The 15042-nt window shown below is 45.2% G+C and overlaps 1 protein-coding gene across 2 annotated transcripts in view; it reads right to left on the bottom strand.

Moving 5' to 3' along the window:
• The window catches only part of LOC144510112 (pleckstrin homology domain-containing family A member 2-like), a 130153-nt gene that overhangs the window by 87915 nt on the left and 27196 nt on the right, over positions 1-15042 (bottom strand). For both annotated transcript variants that reach the window (XM_078239390.1, XM_078239391.1), the window contains one exon: positions 2-165. In XM_078239390.1, the coding sequence (XP_078095516.1) occupies positions 2-154 (153 nt within the window). In that variant the 5' untranslated portion in view covers positions 155-165. The remainder of the gene's footprint in view (position 1; positions 166-15042) is intronic.

The following is a 15042-nucleotide window of genomic DNA, read 5'->3' on the forward strand; positions in this document are numbered from 1 at the left end:
CCTGTGGGTTGTCCATGTACCAAAAGAGCGCATTGTCCAATGTGTCCAAAATAAAGTACCGTCTCAGGAACTTTCCACTGCCTTCAACCTCCTCAATATCCAGGAACCCACAAGTACGGCTGTTTCGATCCAAATACGGCATTTCTTTTCTCATTAATCATCACACTGAGGAGGGGGGAAAAAAAACAGATGTTAAATGGCTATCGCTGGCTTTCAGGGGGATGAAATAATTATTAATATGAATAACAACGGTAGGTCTGACCCCATCACCAACAATAGTGCATCATAAATGATCTTTAGGTGTCTCATAGGCAGAAAAGTTAACAGGAAAGTAGTTGAAATTATTCAAATCGATTGGGTGTTCGCTTTGTTGGCGTTATTCTGTTAACAAGTAGCTGCATCGTAATGAGTTCCGTCCTTCCAATTTCCCACCCTCTTTACCACTCAGGTACCCTCTGACTAATGCCCGTCATTCCTCTTTCATCATATTGCCACTTGTCATTGTGCTTTGTTTATTGGGCTGAGTTTTCCGGGCAGAAAAGCAGGCAAAAGTAGAGTGCCACATGCCATTGGCAGCGTGCCTACCATCAGTTCACCCACGCCTGCCCCCACCATGATTTTAAAAGCAGCGAAAGAGGCATCATGTGAGTTGCTAATTGAGGGTCTTAAGTGGGCAATTAATGCCCAAGTTAAGGACCTCATAAAGCCCGCCACCACCAGATTAATTTGCAACGCAGTTGGAGAGACCAGTTTTAAACAAGCGTGTTTGATCCTATGGGCTCTTGGCCATTTTGAAGGATTGATTTGATTTATTATTGTCACATGTACTGGGATACCGTGAAAGGTATTGTTTCTTGTGTGCTATACAGACAAAACATACCGTTCATAGAGTACATAGGGGAGAAGGAAAGAAGAGGGTGCAGAATATAGTGTCGCAGTTACCGATAGGGTGAAGAGAAAGATCAGCTTAATATGTGGTCGAACCATTCAAAAATCTGATGGCAGCAGGGAAGGAGCTGTTCTTGAGTCTGTTGGTATGTGTTCTCAGAGTTTTGTATCTTTTTCCTGACAGAAGAAGGTGGAAGAGAGGGATGCGTGGTCTGAACTTGAAACTTGAAGCTCTCGACCATCTCCATTTCATCATCTTTGACATAGACAGGGACATGTCCTCCACTACGTTTCCTGAAGTGCCGCTAGCTACAGTCTCGGTGCCAACGACGCTCCTCCCACCCTTTTATCATGCCTGTCATCTCCCCCCCACCCATCCCGCCGTCCAACCTGGGCCCCAGCACATCTTGTTGGGCTATGTTCGCCTAGCCCCAGTGAGATCTCAGACGTACCTGAATGTGTGAGTGCATTGCTGAACAGCACCTCCTGGACCAACCTGCAGTGGCCACTGAACCTCCTGGGTCTGCCTTTGTGCAGAACTGCCTGCCTTTGATTGGCCAGCAGATCAATGAGGAGTGACCTCCTGATTGATGGAGATGGATTGAAGAACCGCCTCATACTAATCAAAGGGCCATCTCCCCAAAAAAATCAAAATGGGGTGAGTGAACTCTGCGGAGACAGGCTCACCAGGTCACAGTCAAAGCCAATGCATCGGAAATTCAGCCCCCACCCCCTGCACTTACAATGGGGTGCAGGGAGCCTGCCCTCAGTGTATAATCCAGGCCATTGTTCCTTTGCGAATGGTATTGCATTCATTAGGATTATGGATGATCTGTATCTCAACTTTGTTTCATCTCTACCTCCCTCCCCGCACAACAATAATCAATCTCTGGGTCAAAATCTCAACACAGTCTGCCAAAAGGGTGAGGCAAGATCAGTAAGGATTCCAATAGGGTCCGTGATGCCTTCTGTTAGAGGAATTGAAGTGTTTTATGACGATCTCTTCCCTTGTGCTTGGTCTTAGATATGAAGCCCAACCTTCATAAATCACGATGGAATAAGCTTTTACAGCCTGACCTTGAGAACTTATCTGACTGATGATTAAGTTATGTCTGAAGAGAGAAAGAATGACGATAGAGCCTTGAAAAGTTATAAACAAACCCAGAAAAGAGGGTATTTTATTTACCTTGTCAGTGAGAATTAAAAACTCATTGAGGATTACCATTTTAAAACTAGTCATCTGAAGCCACCCGAATTTTAACCTTGCATGTAAGATCTCACCCAGTGTGTCAAAGTCTCATTTCACAATCTGCTTCCACTGCCGGGGCAGCACGGTGGCCCAGTGGTCAGCACTGCGGCCTCACAGCGCCAGGGGCCCGGGTTCGATTCCCGGCTTGGGTGACTGTCAGTGCACGTTCTCCCCGTGTCTGCGTGGGTTTCCTCCGGGTGCTCCGGTTTCCTCCCACAGTCCAAAAGACGTGCGGGTTAGGTGCATTGGCCGTGCTAAATTCTCCCTCAGTGTACCCAAACAGGCGCCGGAGTGTGGCGACTGGGGGATTTTCACAGTAACTTCATTGCTGTGTAAGCCTACTTGTGACTAATAAATAAACTTTAAAAAATACTTTGGTGTCTGCAAATGTAGCCAAGCTGATGTGGCGTTTACAGTTTAACAGCTGACAGACCACCACTTCTCATCATCTCCTTGTACTTATGGCAGTTTGGGTATCAAGTTCAGGTTCATAGGGAATCTGCTTCTACATCGCAGTGAATGAATAGAAAGGGAACAATTGTATTGATAATATTGTGCCTGTTACATGTGTAAAATGATGGATGACTGAGTGAATGCTGTAAACTTCAATTTTAAAACTTACAACTTAACCCTGTGGGCACCGGTATCAGTCATTGCACAGTGTTAACAACACTCACAAGGTCGCGGTCAAAGCCAATGCAACTGGAATTCAGCCCTTCAATCCCTCAATCACATCTGTTCCTTTACAATCATAAACTCCCACAGCAGCATTCAGCCCAGTGTGCCTGTCCCTTCCAAAGACTTGTCCAAATTACTCCCCTTTTTCCAGCTCTTTCCCCATAACCCTGCAGATCAATTTCTCCAAACACCCATCCACCACTTTTTCAGGCAGTGAGTTCCCTCGTCTGGATCATTTTCCTTATTTTGGACCCAATCTGTAATTTAAGCTGGCATTTTTAAATCCATCCACTTCACCATTCCCAGCTCCTCCTCTCGCAACAGTTGGGAAAATGCATCCATCGGTATAGAGCTTGGCCAGCAGACCAGGAATATCCACGACTTTATTCTCAGCCTATACTGAGCAGCTGGACTGGGACAGCAGAAAGGTCATTACAATTGACCTCGACTTTGGTCGCGGGGTGAGGTTTGAAAAGGAGGTTGGGCGGCACGGTAGCACAGTGGTTAGCACTGCTGCTTCACAGCTCTAGGGTCCTGGGTTCGATTCCCGGCTCGGGTCACTGTCTGTGTGGAGTTTGCACATTCTCCTCGTGTGTGCGTGGGTTTTCTCCGGGTGCTCCGGTTTCCTCCCACAGTCCAAAGATGTGCGGGTTAGGTTGATTGGCCAGGTTAAAAATTGCCCCTTAGAGTCCTGAGATGCGTAGGTTAGAGGGATTAGCAGGTAAATATGTGGGGGTAGGGCCTAGGTGGGATTGTGGTCGGTGCAGACTCGACGGGCCGAATGGCCTCCTTCTGCACTGTTGGGTTTCTATGATCATCATTTCTATGATAACCAGGGTTGCTGCCCTTGAATGAGCTGGAAGGGTGGATGTAAGGTAAGGATGGGATCAGGATCAAGTGTGTAGGCATGTACGTGGAGAGCAACTACTTGAGTGAGGTACCTGTTGATTATGGAGTGCATAGCTGCAAGAGTCTGGGAATGAAACGGACAAAGATCATGCAAAACAAAAGGAGGCCATTCAGCCCATCAGGGATGTACCAGCTCTTTGAAATACCTAACAAATCAATCCCATTTGACTGCGCTTCCCCAGAGCCTTGCAAATCTTTTCCTTCTCAACTAAATGTTGCTACTTTGACTGCTGCATTGTTCAGCCTACAAGGCAGCACATACTGGATGCGCTCTCTGTTTCCGCTGCGTATTTGGGCCAGGGCAAACATTCTCACTGTTTAAACCACAGCAGTGACTTCATCCAATCACGACAAAAAATGCTTGCTGCACGGCAAATGTTCCCCTAGTAACCACCATGCCACCAAAAAAAAAACAGGACACCCAGACAAACGGATTTGAAAAGGTCCTACATTCCCAGCCAAAGCAATGGCACACAACCAATTTCCACTGATGATTTTGCTTGCTTGTCATGAGGCTAGCCTAGATTGCCTGATAGAGGTCTACAAAATTATGAGAGGCATAGACAGGGTGGGTAGTCAGAGGCTTTTTCCAAAGGTGGAATTACAAGGGGGCACAGGTTCAAGGTGAGAGGGGGAAAGTTTAAGGGAGATGTGCGGGAGAAGTTTTTCACACAGAGAGTGGTGGGTGCCTGGAACGCGCTGCCAGAGGAGGTGGTGGAAGCAGGCACATTAGCAACATTTAAGAGGCATCTGGATGGGTCCATGAATAGGGAGGGAATAGAGGGATACGGACCGAGTAAGGACAGAAGGTTTCTTTTAGTTCGGGCATCATGATCAGCACAGGCTTGGAGGGCTGAAGGGCCTGTTTCTGTGTTGTATTTTTCTTTGTTCTAGATGGTCTGATTAATATGACAGTAACTCCACCATTGATTTCAAACAGGTGAAATAATGCTGATGGGAAAACTTGTACCCGTTGACTTTTCTGTGCTAATGGTTCACATCAAACTCTTTCCTATGACTTTGTGGGGTCGCCTGCGAATATCCATGACATGTTCTTACACTTTGCTGGTACCATTTTTAGTGTATTATCATAGGTTATCATAGAATCGCGATAGTGCAGAAGGAGGCCATTCGAGTCTGCACCAACCACAATCCTGCCCAGGCCCTACCCCCATAATCCCATTATTTTGCCTTATTGTGTTGTATTACTTTGCATTATTTGTGTTTTGTCCCCTTCAGTCCATTTGGACTAAATTGATATCCATTATATTCCACCAATGTGTGTCCTTTACTTGTTATTTGTAGGCTAGTCGGAATGAGAAAGCATTAACATAATAGCTTATTACATCCTCGGAACACCACAACAACTTCATCAGCAGTGCATTACTTTGGGAGGTGAGTAACTGGTGTTAAGGACGTAAAACACAACAGCCATTCCATGGACAACACGGTTATAGATTAGTGAATCAGGGGTTCATCTGTTTTTTCGGATATTGGTTGAGGGACAAAAATTGGCAGGGACATGAGGAGAATTCGCTGCTCTTCTCGAATTAGTGTCCTGGGATCACTTAAGTGCAGATGGGGCCTCAGTTTACCATCTCATCTGAAGGATGGCACCTCTGACTGTGCAGCAGTCCCTCAATGCTGCACTGAACTATCAGCCAAGATTACATGTTCAATCTTCATAGAGTCATCGAGATATACAGCATGGAAACAGGCCCTTCGGCCCAACTCGTCCATGCTTACCAGGTTTCCTAAACTGAACTAGGTCCATTTGCCTGCGTTTGGTCCCTATCCCTCTAAACCTTTCCCATCCATGTACCTATCCAAACATTTTCTCCATGTTGTAATTGTACCCGCCTCTACCACCTCCTCTGGCAGCTCATTCCATATTCGCACCACCCTGTGTGTGAAAAAGTTGTCCTGGAGGTCCCTTTTAAATCTTTACCGTCTCACCCTAAACCTGTGCCCTCTACTTTTGGACTCCCCTACCCTGGGGAAAAGACCTAGGCTGCCTGATTCGACAATCTAACGGAAGCAAGCATGCCACCAACTAACCAAGGTTGAATTGGTAAAATGACAAATCTTATGCAGAAATATTACTATAATATATTGAAATATATGAAATGAGCCAGAAAACGTGTTTTATTGTATTTACAACATCTGCAGACAGATTGTGATTAAGAAATGATGCACCGAAAGACGTCAGGTCTCATTTTGGTTGCAAGAAAAGGGTTGCTTCAAAGGAAGATAACTAAAACATCACTGATGACAAAGTGCACAGAGATTACATGAGGAATGACAAGGCAAAAACACAACAGCAGACACTCTGCTTCCTCTTTCTTTGCCCCAGCTGCACAGCTATTAAAATGGACGCGCTGCGTACTGTTTTCCAACTTCTCATCACCCTTTATAACTCAACCCAACAAGACGAAAGATTGCCTTGGCACGTTGAAAACCGGTTCACTCCTTTCTCCCATTGCATGTCTTCAATTGGATTCACAGTTCAGAACCTATATAGTTCTGTATAAAACTCGCTAATCCCCACAAGACAGTCAAGTGAAATTGCAGAATGCCGGCCTGTTCCCCCACCCCCCACCTCCATCATCTAACAGTAGTGCCCTCAGTGATGCTCCCCTCACAGCGGCACGGAAATCCCACGTGGGCTGTGGGGTATTCTCATCCCTACAACTTCAGACCAGTTGTGCAACCTCATATTTATCCAGCTGTTTCTGAAAAAGAGTTGCTGGCCACAGATTAGCTGTTTTTATTGTGGATGCGTCGCACACAATGCTCTGTTGCATCTGTTTTATTGCTAAGCTGGCTGTGGTCGTTTGAGAGTTGACAAAACAGTAAAGTCAGTTAGAAAAAAAACTTGCTGAGCGCTGCAACTTTTCCTGTCTTCCCTTACTATCACACGGAGACTCATAAAGCAGGCACACTCCGGGGAGGCAATGGCCGACTGTTATTATCATAGAATCATAGAATCCCTACTGTACGGAAGGAGGCCATTCGGCCCATCAAGTCTGCACCGACCACAATCCCACCCAGGCCCTATTCCCTTAACCCCACGTATTTACACTGCTAGTCCCCCTGACACTATGGGGCAATTTACCATGGCCAATCAACTTAACCCGCACATCTTTGGACTGTGGGAGGAAACCGGACCACCCGGAGGAAAGAGAAATTAAGGTCACTGAAAGTGGCAATGCAGGTGGAGAAGGTAGTCAAGAAGGCATATGGCATGCTTGCCTTCATCGGCTGGGGCATTGAGTTTAAAAATTGGCAAGCCATGTTGCAGCTTTATAGAACCTTAGTTAGGCCGCACTTGGAAAATAGTGTTCAATTCTGGTCGCCACACTACCAGAAGGATGTGGAGGCTTTGGAGAGGGTACAGAAAAGATTTACCAGGATGTTGCCTGGTATAGAGAGCATTAGCTATGAGGGGAGGTTGGAGAAACTTGGTTTGTTCTCACTGGAACGACGGAGGTTGGGGGCGATTTGATAGAAGGCTACAAGATTATGAGGGGCATGGACAGAGTGGATAGTCAGAAGCTTTTTCCCAGGGTGGAAGAGTCAATCACTAGGGGGCACAGGTATAAGGTGCGAGGGGCAAGGTTTAAGGGAGATGTACGAGACAGATTTTTTACACAGAGGGTGATGGGTGCCTGGAACTTGTTGCTGGGGGAGGTAATGGAAGCGGATACGGTCGTGACTTTTAAGGGACATCTTGACAAATACATGAATAGAATGGGAATAGAGGGATATGGTCCCCGGAAGGGGGGGAGGGTTTTAGTTAAATCGGGCAGCATGGCCGGTGCAGGCTTGGGGGGCCGCTCAGCCTGTTTCTGTGCTGTTATTCTCTTTGTTCTTTGTAACCCATGCAAACACGGGGAGAATGTGCTAACTCCACATAGACAGTCACACAAGGCCGGAATTGAACCCGGGTCCCTGGCGCTGTGAGGCAACAGTGCTAACCACTGTGCCACCCTTATCGCTAGACTATTAATGCAGAAACTCAGCTCATGTTCTGGGGACCCGGGTTCGAATCCCACCACGGCAGATGGTGGAATCTGAATTCAATAAAAAAATATCTGGAATTAAGAATCTACTGATGACCATGAAACAATTGTCAGAAAAACCCATCTGGTTCACTAACGTCCTTTAGGGAAGGAAATCTGCCATCCTTACCCGGTCTGGACTACACTTGACTTCAGAGCCACAGCAATGTGGTTGACCCTCAACTGCCCTCCAAGGGCAACTAGGGATGGGTAATCAAATTGCTGGCCAGCCAGCGACACCCATGTCCCATGAGTGAATAAAAAAAATTAATCAGTGCATCGTCGTACCGGTGGCTAATCGTAGTGACAGCTGGAAAGTCAACCAATGATCAGAAGGCCAAAACATTGGGACTTATAGATAGGTAGTGCATGTGTGAAGGGCTCTGACACAATCTTGAGGTCTTGATAAGTGAATCCCTTGACTGACTCACAGTGTTGCCAGTCCACTCCCACTCATCTTCTGTACATAAAGGGAATGAATACATGAAGTGCATACAGTATCCGTTCTCCCGTTTGACCTGATAACATATAAAGTGGACCACATTCCTTTTCATTACACGCACTCTCCTTTCTCGGGGGAAAACGTGAAATCAAAAGGATATTAACATTAAATGCGAACTAAATCTTAAAGATGGTCTGCGTGCTATCACAGTAGACTGTTTCCCCTTGGTACTTCCATCATAAACATCAAATATAAAGTAATGATGGTGCCAATACTGTTCCATAACAGGCACTTCATTTAGTTCACTTTTTATTGCTTTCTCTGGGCATCCTTTTAGTTTAAATTTATTTCCCCTCCACTCACTTAATTTCCCTTTTAAAACTGGCTGCAGATGCTCTGTTTCTACTCTGCTCTGGGTTACTTCTCCTATCTATCCACAGATACAAGCTCCTTCCCTCCATGAGTACCTTTTAAAAGACAAAGACAGAATGGAATGTTGACAAGATGGGAGAGCAAAGTTGAAAGGCTAAAGTTTACAAGTTAGTCGACCATCTCACGTCATGCCCGGTTTATTAATTTCTTTGTCTCAGCTTGAACATATTTTGGGAATGGGGCATTTTTCAAATCTGAACTGGAAAGTTTCGTCAGAAAATTTTATTGATCATTTTATGTCTTCAAAGGGGAATTGGAAAAACACTTGGAGATGAAAACGCGGAGATGTGGGGCTAGCTGGACAACTAATAAAAGGGCCAGCTCAGGTACGATGGGCCAAGTGGCCTCTTTCTATCTCGCACACTTCACTTAACCTAAGGCTAGTCATGTAAGAAATGCTAATTTGTGCGCAAGAAGCTCCCACAAACAACGTTATAAATACCAGATAATCTTTTGAGTGTTGGGTGAGGGATAAATATTGACAGCTGCATTAAAGGAACCCCCTGTTGTTCTTCAAATGAATACAATAAGAAGTCTCACAACACCAGGTTAAAGTCCAACAGGTTTATTTGGTAGCAAAAGCCACTAGCTTTCAGAGCGCTGCTCCTTCATCAGGCGAGTGGCACCTGACGAAGGGGCAGCGCTCCGAAAGCTAGTGGCTTTTGCTACCAAATAAACCTGTTGGACTTTAACCTGGTATTGTGAGACTTCTTACTGTGTGTACCCCAGTCCAACGCCGGCATCTCCACTTCAAATGAATGCCATGGGATCAATGACTGTCACTCAGTTTGACATCTCATCTGAAAGACAGCACCTACGACAGTGCAGCACCCCCTCAGAACCGTACAGAAATGTCAGCCTAGATTTTTGTGCTCAGCTTTCCGGAGCGGGATTTGAACCCACGTAATTTTCTGTCTCATGAGCAAGACTGCAACCCAATGATCCCTGGTAATGTCTGAAGAACACTCTGTCACTGGCTTGGGAAAAACATTCTCAGGCAGTGAAATTCTGCAATTTCACTTGTGGAATTCCAGAGGTCTCCCTCCCCACATTGTTTCAAGCATTTGATCTGCAAAATGTTTCATATACAAAAACTAACATCAACTGTCCAAACGTGGAGAAGTTCCTCTGTCTCTAATGAATGGGTTTTATCTTCTAATTATCTCTTCACCTGCACACAACCAACGACACTTCTACAGATTGAGTTCATTAATGCAGCACATGCAGAAATCTCTCACAATTTTGTTCCTCTAGTTCGACTGAAATGGTTGAAAAAAATGCTCAACAAGTGTGTGGCTACGTTCAGGAGCTAAAATGCAAAAGTACAAAGCAGATAGAGTCCATGCAAGATAAGATAAGCCCACCAGATGTGGAAATGCTCCACAATGAATTTGAAGCAGTGTTTAACACGGCTCAAACTCAGGATGAACTCATTGACACTGAAAATGCTGTTTGGTGTTTTAATACATCTCAACACAGTTAAATATTCTGTTTGTGCAACAAGGAAACACAAAAATAAAAGACATGAATGTCATTCCATTCAACAGACTAATAATGGGAGGTGTTGACAACCTCAGCAGAAGCTTAGCTGTTGCCTCACTCTTGTGTTATTTTGTAAGCTGCACACTTTACGATTTGTTCCTTTCTTGTACCCGGTCTCTGTTTCGCAGTGTGGCCACGATTACCAACCAACTTTCCAATGTTAACAGGCCAATGGCTATTTATATACTTTGTTTTGTTTCCATCAGGTAGTAGTAATGGGAAGTGGGACATTGGTATCATCCATACACTCAGCGTGCAAGCCCCACCCCCCCCCCCCCCCCCCCCAATGACTCACTCCTCGTTCTGAGCTGGGTTAGCTGGCCTTGGCAGGGTGTAAGCTACTTTTAGCTACAATGAAAGATGAAGGAACAAAGGAATCCCATTTCGGCACAACATCGTGGGCCGAAGGGCCTGTTCTGTGCTGTACTGTTCTATGTTCCTGATAAGTACTAAGCACTGGCTGTCCTACACAAAATCAGAGCAGAAAGAGGCCATTCAACCCAACAGGTTTGAGCTATGTTTATGTTCTATGTGAGGCTCCTCCCAACCAGTTTCAACTCAGCTTATCCTCCTATCCATTTCCCCCTGGAGTGATATATAGGTGCTCAATGAGGACAAAGTGATGCTAGATTGTCAACCCTATCATGGTTTGGTTCGGACAAAATGAGAACACCCAGAACCGGGGGCAATCTGTCAACTTGGATAAGGAATCAGTCAGGAGATTGGGGACAAGAGGGAGAACGGGGAGGATGTGCACTTGAAACACCATAGCATACAGGGCTAGGAACCAAGTGCTGGAAAGTTGGCTTAGAATAGATCGGCGCTTGATGGCTGGGACAGTCATGATGGGCCGAAGGACCTCATTCTGTGCTATATAACTCTGTGATGTGATTCGTGGATTCCCCCAGGAATCAGTACTGTGGCCTTAGTTTTCACTATATTTAACAATTTCTCTGATAATGGAAGAGAGCGGGATTTTCCGGCCCCAAAACCGGAAAATTCAGCCCAAGGTCAATGGACCTTTGCATGGTCCACCCCACCCCCGCATGCTACAATTCCCATGGCAGGCAGCACGGGAAAATTCCCACCAGAGAGTTGATTTGATTTGATTTATTATTGTCACATGACTTGGGATGCAGTGAAAGCTATTGTTTCTTGCGCTATACAGACAAAACACACCATTCAAAGAGTACACAGGGGGAGAAGGAAAGGAGAGAGTGCAGAATATAGCGTTACAGTCATAGCTAGGATGTAGAGAAAGATCAACTTAATACGAGGTAGGTCCATTCAAAATTCTGATGGCAGTAGGGAAGAAGCTGTTCTTGAGTCGGTTGGCACGTGACCTCAGACCTTTGTATCTTTTTCCCGACGGAAGAAGGTGGAAGAGAGAATGTCTGGGGTGCGTGGGGTCCTTGATTATGCTGGCTGCTTTTCCAAGTCAGTGGGAAGTGTAGACAGAGTCAATGGATGGGAGGCTGTTTTGCGTGGTGGACTGGGCTGTGTTCTTGCAGTCTCATGTAGAGTTGCATAACTAATGTTATTCTTTGTTCTAATGTTGTTGATGAGATGTAGGTGGCACAGTAAATAATAAAGATGGGAGCGGAAAGTTGCAAAGGAGTATTGATAATTAGTTGAGGGGTCAAAACTGTGACAGACGCAGATGAACGTGAGGAAAGCTTGAGGTTATCCACTTCGGACAAAACAAAAACCAGGCTATTTTCTCACTGACGTCAAGCTCAGATCTGTGGAAATCATGAAAAGCTGGTGCACAGGTACAAATATAATTTAAAAGGCTAATGGGGCGTTAGCTTTTATCTCAAGAGGGTTGGAACAAACAAAGGAGTGGGACATTTGTTCCGGCCAATCGTGCTCTGGTCAGACCCTGATCGCACTACATCTCAGGAAGGCATTTTAACCTTGACCTGTGTGAGCAGCACAAATTCATCAGAATGAACTCCGAGTTAAAAGGGTTAAATTAGGAGGACTGGTTGAATAGGCTAGGACTAAATTCGCTCGAGTATGGAAGATTAAAGGATGATCTGACTGAGTCGTTGAAGATGACTAAAGGAGTTGATAGGGTAGAGAGAAACCGAGTCCCAGAACAAGGGGGAATAATCGAAACTAAAACGAGGCCATTCAAGGATGATATCAGGTGGCACCTAGTCAAAGGATTGTTGAAATCTGGAACCATGTTGAGACGAGGTCAGTTAGAAATTGATTAAGATTGATAGTCGACAAAGTGTTACAAAACCATGGTGAGTAGTAGATACAGATCAGCCATGATCTCACCGAAGGCCTGATTGTGATCAAATATATATGAGTTGGAGAATGATTTGAAGAAAATGCCATTAAATGATCAATTGAGCTTCAAAAGCCGATTAGCTGAGGAGCCAAGTTTGTCCAGCAAGTAAGTCGCTGACCGTCCATGTCAAACCAGAGGCCACCTCACCAATCAAGGATAACGAACCACAAATGAGAGACTCGATTAGGATCCTGCGACCTGAGGGGTTGAATGGCCTCCTCCAGGTGCGGTGACAAAAATGGATCTGTGCTGGTGCCCTCAACACTGCATCTCATTTTCTTCAGGCAAGGAGTGGGGAGAAGATGGAAACATTATGAAGCATTTCCTCGGTCAGGTACCTGCAGAAAGCAGTGCAATGTACTCCTGCCTCAGTGACATACGTCACTGCCACTGTTTGGAAACCACCCAGCTTCCTCCATCTGAATTATTCCACAAATTACTCCAATCTTGTGACATTTTCCAATAAATGTCTATTTAGTGCCAATTTGCGCAGACCTTTGGGCAGTTTGATCCTTTGGATTTGATGCATTACATGAGGTTAGACTGTCCAAATGTATCTCACTTTGGATCCTTACGTACAGTTTGTAACCTAAAAGGGAAGACACGAGTCCCCATTTCTCCCTCATCCAACACCGGAGAGGGTTCCAGAGCAGCAATTTCACAAGTGCCCCTGCATTCCGAGCTTTCGTCCAACGCGCAGGAACACAGAAAGCATTTTACTAAGAAAACAACACGGACTCTTCAGTACAAAAACAAAACCTTAATTTCCTGCCTGCTCTTTGGTCTCTCCCAGCGCAGGCTTTATGAGTATGTGTGGTGTACTGTCCTTTGATTGTTCGTCTTCAAGGAAACCTTGACTTTGGTCTACATCTTTTGATCGGAAAATACAGACAAATGAATGAACTGACTTACACGCTCTGCATTTTTTGAAGTGCAGTTGCTGTGGTAATATGGGGAAACACAGCAGCGAATTCAGATCGAGCAAAGTCCTACAAAATACGGTGCTATAAATGGCCAGATAATCGTTTTATTGGTGATGTTGGTTGCAGGATAACTGTTGGCCAGCACACCAGGAGAACTCCCTATTCTTTTTATTATGCCGGAGGATATTTTATTCATAGAATCCCTGCAGTGCAAAAGGAGGCCATTCGACCCATCGAGTCTGTACCGACAACAATCCCACCCAGACCCTATCCCCATAACCCCACATATTTACCCTGCTAATCCCCGACACTAATTTAACATGGCCAATCACATCTTTGGAGTGTGGGAGGAAACGGAGCTTCCAGAGGAAACCCACGCAGACATGGGGAGAATGTGCAAACTGCGCACAGTCACCCAAGGCTGGAATTGAACCTTGGTCTCTGATGCTGTGAGGTAGCAGTGCTAACCACTGTGCCATCATGTCCGGCTTAGAGGTAAGACAGGGTCTTGATTTAACATCTCATGTCATCTGAAGACATCTCATGTTTTCTGAAAGACGTGCTGGTCAGGTGCATTGACCCGAACAGGCGCCGGACTGTGGTGACTGGGGGAATTTCACAGTAACTTCGTTGCAATGTTAATGTAAGCCTGACTTGTGACTAATAAATAAACTTTAAACTTTATCTGAAAGACAGCATTGTAATGAAGGACCAGGCTACACCTTATGTACTCAAGTTCATGCCTAGGACCCTCGCATGTGCTGAAACAATCTGCCTGTTCAACATGAAACATTGACAGGTTTGCATTTATGAGCTATAGTGTCACATCAAACACATATGACCAGATAATTTATTTTCCTGTGATGTTCTTGAAGACTTCCAACAGCCATCCAGCTCTTTTAGTCCTTTCACTGGGAAGTGTGCAGAAGAAAGATTGGAATATGATCTCGAAGGAGCTCATCATTAACATTAACCAAAGGGATGGAAGTGGGGAATGGTATCTCGCCCAAGTTTCAGTACAAAGGTGTAGCCTATTTGGGAAATGAGTTTGTCCTTTAATGAATATCTCCACTACATAATCTTCATAATTAGTTATCAGTGATGATATTGCTAATGTCTTTTAGTGCAGGATCCATGTTGGGCTTCTCCCTCCGAAGACAATATCAATCTGATCTGAAGTGCTGGTTTAAATTGCTAATTATTTGTTCTATGATTACTCTGGGTCGAGGTTCCCTGAGGGGTAGACAGTGGCCTTTGCCTGTGGGATCAGTCTGACTCTCCTTCACATACAGAGGATAGTCTTAAAATATTGAGATTTGTGTGTGAACAGCAGTCATTTCTCTGCAAACTCAATAATCAGAAGAGGTCCTTGCAGTTCATGAAGGCCAGTGTTTGGGTGCCTGGAGATGCCAGATAGTGTCCAGGAGAGTGAGGAGTCCTGCAGCATCATCAGGAAATTGAACTGCTCTCTCCTTGCATCGAACAATGCCCCGTGTGCTGGTGATCTTTTAAAAATTTGTTCATGGGATTTATTTCCCAACCTTAATTTCCCTTGAACGGAGTAGCTTGATAGACCTTTCCAGAGGGGCACTTAAGGGTCAGCCACATTGCTGTGG

This window comes from Mustelus asterias, chromosome 22 (genome assembly GCF_964213995.1).
Source record: "Mustelus asterias chromosome 22, sMusAst1.hap1.1, whole genome shotgun sequence".
In the NCBI taxonomy this organism is placed as follows: domain Eukaryota; kingdom Metazoa; phylum Chordata; class Chondrichthyes; order Carcharhiniformes; family Triakidae; genus Mustelus; species Mustelus asterias.